Source organism: Grus americana, chromosome 5, assembly GCF_028858705.1.
Source record: "Grus americana isolate bGruAme1 chromosome 5, bGruAme1.mat, whole genome shotgun sequence".
NCBI lineage: Eukaryota > Metazoa > Chordata > Aves > Gruiformes > Gruidae > Grus > Grus americana.
In genome coordinates, this window is record NC_072856.1 from 3,786,586 (window position 1) to 3,795,362 (window position 8,777).

The 8,777-nt window shown below is 46.3% G+C and overlaps 1 protein-coding gene across 1 annotated transcript; it reads left to right on the forward strand.

Annotated features, from left to right (window-relative positions):
• The first annotated feature begins 3,444 nt into the window (after nt 1-3,444).
• Nucleotides 3,445-7,610, forward strand: FGF19 (fibroblast growth factor 19). Its single transcript, XM_054827931.1, has 3 exons — nt 3,445-3,673; nt 3,764-3,867; nt 7,233-7,610. The coding sequence occupies exons 1-3, from the start codon at nt 3,445-3,447 to the stop codon at nt 7,563-7,565; spliced, it is 666 nt and encodes a 221-aa protein (XP_054683906.1). The 3' UTR covers nt 7,566-7,610.
• Nucleotides 7,611-8,777: the final 1,167 nt, after the last annotated feature.

Consider the following 8,777-nt stretch of genomic DNA (forward strand, 5'->3'; position numbering starts at 1 on the left):
TTATTGCCCAGTTAGGCACAAGCCCTCTGTTATCGTTTTGGCATGTCCCAGAATCTCTGGATGTTTGACTTTTAAATATAGGCAGTTACGTTTTTCCAAAACACATTCGGTTCAGCTTTAGTGTTACAGAAAGCTGAAGTTCTTGTTCTGCGGAAATTATATTGGCACATTGAAAAGTGCCGTGGAAATAAATGATTCATTACAACAGGTGAAAATGCTTTTGCAGTTGTGTACTATTTGGCCAGGAGGTATTTTTATTCTACAAGACTTTCCTCCTGGGGTTTTTTTTTCCTATCTCCATGAAAGCAAAAAGTCCTGCACTACCAGGTTTCCTTGTTGGAGGCTCCATTTATATAGGGATCAGGTCCAGCGCTGGAAGCGATGGTGTGATTCACCCTATAATGCATTTGTTCTGCAAATAATTGTTTTCTGCAATACATTTACAGAAACATATAAAGGCATGTATCTTTCTGTTGAACTTTGGTAAAAAGATGCCAATTAATGACAAAGTTCACCGACACTGAAATGAAAATCACGTTGCAACTACTATATTGTGAAAACAGTGAGATTCATTAGCTCATTTAGCTCTAGCTAAAAATAAGGTGCTTAATCTGGTTTAATCATCTAGGCTTTTTTTTCCAGAGCCAATAAAGAAATAGGCACTTCCAGAGATTATTTAACCCATATCTCTTAAACAGCTGGTACTATCCAGTCCAGATAAGTACTTGGAGGCACTTACCTTTGTCACTGACTACAGAGGAACTTGGACAAATGATTTAGACTGAAAACTTCCTATAACAAGAGAAGCCGTTCCAAAAAGTTAGTTAAATGATTCATTTTCATTTTAATTTGATTAGATGTGAACCTGTAAACATCAGTCCATGTAACATCAGCAACAGTAACAATGAAAATAATTTTTAAAAGGTCTCCATCAATTGCTAGGAAATTCTCACTTATAGCCAACTTTTTCACTGATTTGAAATAACATTTAGTGCAAATGATTTGCCTTTTCTGGCTCATTTTTTGATCGTCACAAGGGAATAATAATGCTGTCAAAATGAATAAACAAGTTACAAGCATCAATTCCTTACTGCCTGAAAGAAGTTTGACTTCTTGATGAAGAAAATGAATACTTATGATCGTGAATATTATTCACACTATAGTACAGCAGAAATAGTAATCATAAAATAGCTTCTATTCACTGAGATGCACAACAAAATGAACTAAAAAAGGTTTTCAGATTCATTGCAGACCATAACCTCTGTGTGTGTGGTGCGCGCTCGGTACCTTGAAGAATGCATATGTAGCCAGGATGAGTTACATGCACAACTGCTGTGGGGCCCAGGGTTGCAGGGCAGTGAACTGCCTTTGTAGCAGTCAAGTAATAATATTGCAGAATTCTGTAGAGGAAAAAAAAAAAAAAATGAGGGTCTCGGATGCCTTAGCATTATTTACTGGGTTTATAATATTGTGAACTTGTGTGATGTTTGAAAGGCAAGAATTTCTCAAATCAGCCTGTGATTTAGAGGATGCAGCAGGAGACACCTGAAAGTGATGTGGTCCTGATTTTTATTAATTATTCATCAGCCATGCAGAGAAAACTGGGCTCCTTTATGTGTGTCTCAAGCTGACCGTTAAAAAACCCCAAAGGTAGTCACAAGCAGTAGCTGCTTTTGAAGTGGTTGGTGACACATAATCCCTTGCTCCAGGGAGCTTTTGATGCAAACATTGATTGATCAATGTGATTAACTTCAATACCATAAGCTACACATGATAATAAGTGTAAGCATCTATACAAGCCCAGGCCACCATCCTACAACACTCTATTTTTGTATGACCTTGTCTATGTGCACAGCCTCACTGAGCTAAGATTGCTCATAAAGAAAAGTTATTTGTGTGTTTACGGGATGGAAATGCAAAGGATGGAAGTAAACAGATAGCAAAATATAAAAACAGTACTTGAAGCTGATGGGAACTTTGTTGTTTCAGAGAAGTTGCTTGGGGCATGGGGTTATGTTTTGCTTAATTGTTATTTAATGTGTCCTGTGGGGAAAGGATTTTTTTTTTTTCTTTATGAAATTACCCATTTTCTCTCTTGAGATCTGAGAAAATTCCTTTAATACTCAGTGTGGATGGACAGTAGAAACAGCAACAATCACCTAAAGTGCCTCTGAGACACAAAAGTGCAAAACAACCCAAAATGTGTCTGTCTGCTTCTTTCCATCTCTCCTGGAGCGCTCGCTGAGTGAGGTCCCGGGGAGGAGCCCGCGTGGACTAAGTCCACGCACAGACCAGGAAAAAAAAAAAATCTGTTTGATGCTTAGATCCGGCCGCTGGCTACGGGCAATGCAGTTTTACTACATACACTTCCCCCCCCCCCCAATCTCTTTGTACAAATGGGGACGAAGAGGAGCTGGCGAGACCCCAGGCAGCAGCTCCCCCAAAGGCGAGGCCAGCCCGCATCCCGGGTGCCAGGCTCCATCTAGTGACACAGCCGGGGACGGCCGGGCAGCAATAAAGCCCGGGAACAGCGCCGACCCGCCCAGAGGCGCCGTACCGGGCCGTACCGGGCCGTACCGGGCCGTACCGGGCCGTGCAGGGCCGCCCCGTCGCGGCGTGGGAGGCGTGTGGCTGTGCCCGCCGGCTGCCGGTAACCGGGAACGGCGGTACCCAGCGCTGCCCTGGGAGGTGACCGGGGCTGCAGCGGCTTCGGCAAAGAGGCAGGGTCCTACCCTGTCCTACCTGAGCCTGATTTTCCCCATAGTGTAAAAAGCATTCTCCGAAAGCGAATTTTATTTCTGAAAAGGGAAATAAAGGCTGGGCGAGCGCTAAGGCAGGAGCTGAGCTGCGGCGGCGAGCGAGGGCAGCCTCCCCCCGGCCCGGGTTGGCTTCCTCACCTCCGCAGAGCCGCTGGATGGGTTTTGATTTACCCACGCCCACCCCCGGGCCCCTTCCCGGCGCTCACATCAGGGCAGGGGCCGTGGGACCGGCAGCGCCGCCCGGCCCGGCCCGTCCGTCCCCTCGGGGCAACCGGGACCGCGGGGGTCCGGCCCCGGCCCGACGGGGAGAGGCGCGGCCGGAGCCTCGAAGAAGAGGGGGGGGCGGGGGGGGAAGCTCGGAGGTGCGAATGGGGAGGGAGCGACTTCAGGGTGTCCCCTGCGAAATGATGTCATCCGATCAATATTTTCGGGGGGAGTGACCGATCCGACCAATTCCCGCTATGAAATGGGCTCTATATCGGAGCTGGATGCAGCCGAATCGATCGGGCTGATAACGCAGAGCTATAAAAGGCCGGGGGGCTGGCTTCGCCCGCGCTACATCCCCGAGGCGCAGCCAGCGCAGACAGCGCCCGGCCGCCGCTCCGCTCCCCTCCGCGCCCCTCCGCTCCCCTCCGCGCCCCTCCGCTCCGCTCCCTTCCGCTCCCTTCCGCTCCCCTCCCGCGGCATGGGGCCGCGCCCCGCCGCCCGCCCCGCCGCCCTGGCGCTGCTGGGTCTCGCCGCCGTCGCCGTGTCGTTGCCGCTGCCCGACGCCGGCCCTCACGTTAACTACGGCTGGGGGGAACCGATCCGGCTGCGGCACCTCTACACCGCCAGCAAACACGGGCTCTTCAGCTGCTTTCTGCGGATCGGCGGCGACGGCCGGGTGGACGCCGCCGGTAGCCAGAGCCCGCAGAGTGAGTACCGGCGGTAGCGGAGCGGGGACGGGACGGGATGGGACGGGGCCGCGGAGTTAACGCCGCTTTTCCGTCTCTCTACCCCCGCAGGTCTGCTGGAGATCCGCGCCGTGGCGGTGCGCACCGTGGCCATCAAGGGCGTGCGGAGCTCCCGTTACCTCTGCATGGACGAGGCGGGGCGGCTGTACGGGCAGGTGAGCCGCGACGCCCCCGGACCCCGGTCCCGGCGGTTCTGCCCCGGGCTCGCCTTTCCCTAGGGAGCTTTCCAGCCCGGTCGCCGCGCTGAAACGGCAGGCGAGACCAAAGGGCTGGCTTATTTATTATTATTGTTTTTTTATCGCTGCGGTTGGTAATGGGTTAACAAAGCTTTCGGGTCCCCACCACCCCCTTTTCTCTATCGGACCGGGGATTCTTGTCACTGTCACTGCCTGAAAGGCCGTGAGGATTGTTAGAAGGCAAGGAACCATCATTTAGAAAGCAAAATAGGTATTGCGTGTCTCCTGCCAAAACATACTGAAAATACAGTCCAGGGCAAAATTGCATTTATTTTTAAAAAGCCTCATCGGTGGGTAGCTGCGTTTCTGCCATAGAAATAGATTAAGTAGGGCCATAGAATCTGAATAATTTCTCACTGGTCAGGTCAAGTATTCTGAAAAAAACCCCCCAAGATTACTCCTTTGGAAAGGAGACGCAGCCAGATGGCTGCCATGCAAACAAGTCCCAGAAACACTACCCTGAGATAGTAGGAAACAGAAACAGGATTTCAAGGGGAAGAAGGACCCTTCTCCACCGTCTCACTTCTGAGCTGTGATAACAGCACACCTGTGGGACTCCAAGAAGTTGGGGAGTTGAGTGACCACCTGACACCACTTTGTCAGGTCATGCTTTTTCCCTAGGTATGTCAGCCTATCAGCTAGTCATTATCAGCGATCTAAACTTGGTTTTTAAGCCACATGAATAAGTTGCCAACTCTAGAATTTGAACGGTAAGATTCAGATTCAGTCTGTGTGTAACTGCTTTACAGGAGCCTGAGTTTCACAGAGTGACAGCTTTTTATTATGCCATAGTAAAGATACAACTTGATTCTACTTTGATTACTCCGGCAAAATTTCTGCTGATTTCAGTCAAGCAAGGACTTGTCCCACTGTCAAAACTCCCAGTACCTTTATAAGAGCAATAGTGACGTAGTGATGTTTTTGAATGTGTATATAACATAGGAGTAAGTCTTTCTTTCTGAATTTCCTTGCTTTTCGGGGCTAGAATCGATCGATGCAAAGATAAGGTGCATAGGTTCAGACGATATGGTAGGTCAATTATTAGCCTAATGTTTTAATGTATATCCAAAGCAAAATGATCAATGAAAACAAAGCAGAGCCTGGATCCTGCTCCCATCGGAGCGGCTGGCTGGACTTCAGTGATCACAGAATTTAAAAAAAGCTTTCATATAGCACTGCTTTGAAGGCATATGCGTATGCCTTGACTGAGGCTGTGTTTGTTCGTGTTTAGGATTGATTGGGGGGGGGGGGCTGAAAATACAGTGGCATGTAGCCATGCCATCGCATCTATATGTTGTGGACACCTGCCGTCACCTCTCTGCTAACAGCCCGGGCAGGCAGCTCTGTAGGCAATTCTCTGCCTTATCAGCGCTCCGCTCAGCAGTGGAAGAATGAAAGGGCAAATACAGCATCTGGGGACTGAGCTGGGCAACCACTTGCGCTCCTGAAACGTGCCCTTTTTTAACACCAGAAAAACGGTGACGAGGGTTGATTTTTGAATGTGCAGTGTGACGTAGCCTGTAGTTTAGGGGAAATCTGTAACCGCTGAATATGCTGACACACTATAAATTCCTCCTGTGAAAAAAATAATCTGGAAATACTTAAAGTGTGTTTGGTACTTGTTTAAAAAAATGCACTGGAGACAATCCCAATGAAATGAAGAGGGAGTTATATAGCTGAGACATGTGGGGCGCAATCAATAACCGCTATTTGTAATGCGCACTTGCTCAAGAAGCTTTTTTATTTCATCATCCTTGTCAGTGAGGCTGAGCAGTCATAGAAACAAGGATAGCTACCACCTCAGCCATAAATTTGTACCATAAACATGTATTTTTCTGAGATATAATGTGTGTAGAAGGATAAATATTGCATCATTTTATTTGGAGAAAAAGCCTTTTTAAAAATTACTCGATTAGTTTAAAAAGTGCTTTTAAAAGACAAGCAAGTGCATGCACTTAATTGTACTCCATATTACTGAGGGTGTTTGAGAAGGGACTGAAGAGTTTCAAACATGCTCTGTTCAGACAGGCAGAGCGTTCACGTAAGGACACTTTTTTTCACTGCAGACTGAGACATAATCAGCAATTGTCTTTTATTGACCGTGAGTTCAATCACCTGTAGTGACTGAGCCTGAAATAGCACCGGAGTTGTAAGAAATAGGTTCTTGTGTAAGGATCTGGAAAGGTCTGACCTGGTGATGCAAACTCCTAATTCACTATCTGTACGGTATATCACCAATTTATTTCTACAAATTCATATCTAAGAAAGTACATTCTTCTATACAAAATCTTAACTTGCACTGTTATTAAGTTGATGGTTCTACCTAATGTCTAGTGAGCAAATAACACTGCATTAACTGGTCTTTTGTAACTGCAAAAAAAATGGCAATTGCCTTGTTGGTATTGTTTTACTGATTGGCCGTGTTTGTGAAAGCACTCTCTTCCACAGCTCTGAGTTCCTACTGAACAGGTCCTGAAGCCCTTAACGCTGGCAAATCTCTAATAGAGCTGGAGTTTTATTCCTGAGGATTGTTGCATTAGGTCTCATGACTGCAGTTAAGTACTGTCAGCAATTAAGGACAGTTTATCTAAATGAGCACTGTCATCCGAGATTCTTTTTCCCTGTGCTCAGGACAGGGTAAGTGTGGTAGCTGTGGAGAAGTACACATCCAGGATTCAAAGATTATTGAATGTGACGGATGTGCATTAACTTCAGGAGTTCTGGATTAGGTCTTTTAATGGCCTCATAACCCAAAATGCATAGCTATGTGCAACGTAGGGAGCGAGTAGAGTAGAGTAGAGTAGAGTAGAGTAGAGTAGAGTAGAATAGAATAGAATAGAGTAGAGTAGAGTAGAGTAGAGTAGAGTAGAGTAGAGTAGAATAGAATAGAATAGAATAGAATAGAATAGAATAGAATAGAATAGAATAGAATAGAATAGAATAGAATATTTCAGTTGGAAGAGACCTACAAGATCATCTAGTCCAACAGCCTGACCACTTCAGGGCACTTCAGGCCACTTCATGCCAGGGGCTGTGGTCCGTGCCTGAAAGAGCAGTCACCGGAGCAATAGTGAGCGCCGTGGGTCCCACCTGCGTCCCTGCGGCAGCGGGCAGCCAGCGGGGTCTGCAAGGTGCACCAAATTGGGGTGCCCATGACAAGCCAGAGGGACACCCCCACTGACAGCAGAGGGAAAAGGGCTGGTCGCAGCCAGGGTTTATGTTGTGGTTGAACAGAATGAGTCCGGTGGGCGTATTTGTAATTCTCGTTACTCCTTGCTGTTCAGCTCAGGTATTCCACTGAGGATTGTTCCTTTGAAGAGGAGATTCGTCCAGACGGCTACAATGTATATAAATCAAAAAAATACGGAATATCGGTGTCTTTGAGTAGTGCCAAGCAAAGACAGCAGTTCAAAGGAAAAGATTTTCTTCCACTCTCTCACTTCTTACCAATGATCAACACTGTGCCTGTGGAGTCAACAGACTTTGGTGAATACGGCGATTACAGCCAGGCGTTTGAACCAGAGGTGTACTCCTCGCCTCTCGAAACGGACAGCATGGACCCCTTCGGCATCACCTCCAAACTGTTGCCGGTGAAAAGCCCCAGCTTTCAGAAATGACTCTGAGCGCACACATGTGTTTTTAAAGAAATACTGCAGAATACTGCGGGGTTTTTAGCTTTTCATGTAGTGATATTTCGAACTTTTTTTGTATATTTCAGTACGGAGCCAGCCTTTGCCTTGCAATGTGTTGTAAGAGATGAGTGCCCAGAGGCTATTCTCTAGTCTAAAGACTTGCCTATCCATAGTTCTATTTGGAAAAGAAGGATTAAATAAGAAAAGCTTAACAGGTTCATCAGCGTTTGTCCATTACTGTGGTGATGATAAAATAATTAGAATTTTTCTACGTCAACTTCATTACCACGTATGTTCACCTGTTATTTCTGCTCATGGGAGCAAATGCAGAAAAAGCTTTTTTCCAGTCACAGGGAGGTTAATGATCTCTTAGCTTCAGAGGCCTTAAGGACAAACATTTGGAACAAAACACGATTAAGGAAAATCTAGCAAATGTGGTTACGCGAACTAGAGTTAGCGCTGTTTCTTGAAAAGCTGCTGACAACGTTCTGGGAAAACTTTCTATTGAAAGCATACCACTGAAAAAACAATTCTGCTTGTATATTGTGCTTTTTCTTCCCTTAGGAAATAAGGGAAGAAAGGGAAAAATTTCTTCCTTCCCTTATTGCTAAAGGGTACTTTGGAAAACTGGATCTTTGATTTCTTTTATAGGCTGATTTACGGTCACTGTGGGATCAGCATCATCCGGCAGAGAGTTCTCATTAACGTTAGCGAGAATTCAGTGTATGGTTGGAAGAGTGCACAGAACTAGCATTTGTGTAGGGACTAAGCAGTTCAAATTAGTGTGCAAACGAAGGTTCTGTTGTATATATGCATGTACGTCGTTAGCAAACAGGGAGAAAGACCGAAAATGGATGATGTATAGGTCAAATCAATTGCAAAATAGGTTTTCTGTTTAGTCTTCTACCATCAGCCATTCTTTCAAGTCCCCTGCAGGCTTGATTCTGCACCGGTGGGAATCAGTGGAGAGACGGTTTAGTGACTTCAGTGCCGCAGAACTGGGTCAGCCGTGGCCACTCTTCTTGCAGGAAGGGGTTATTAGTACTTCATGGCCAAAAAGCAGATGTCCGATGTCTGCAGTTCTGTTCTCCTGTTGTAACGATTTGATGAAGGAATAACCAAGGTGAAACCAAAGAAAAAAAGGAAAAAAAAAAAAAAGGAATGTGAGAAAAGGGTTCAGGGATTCTACTCATTTCC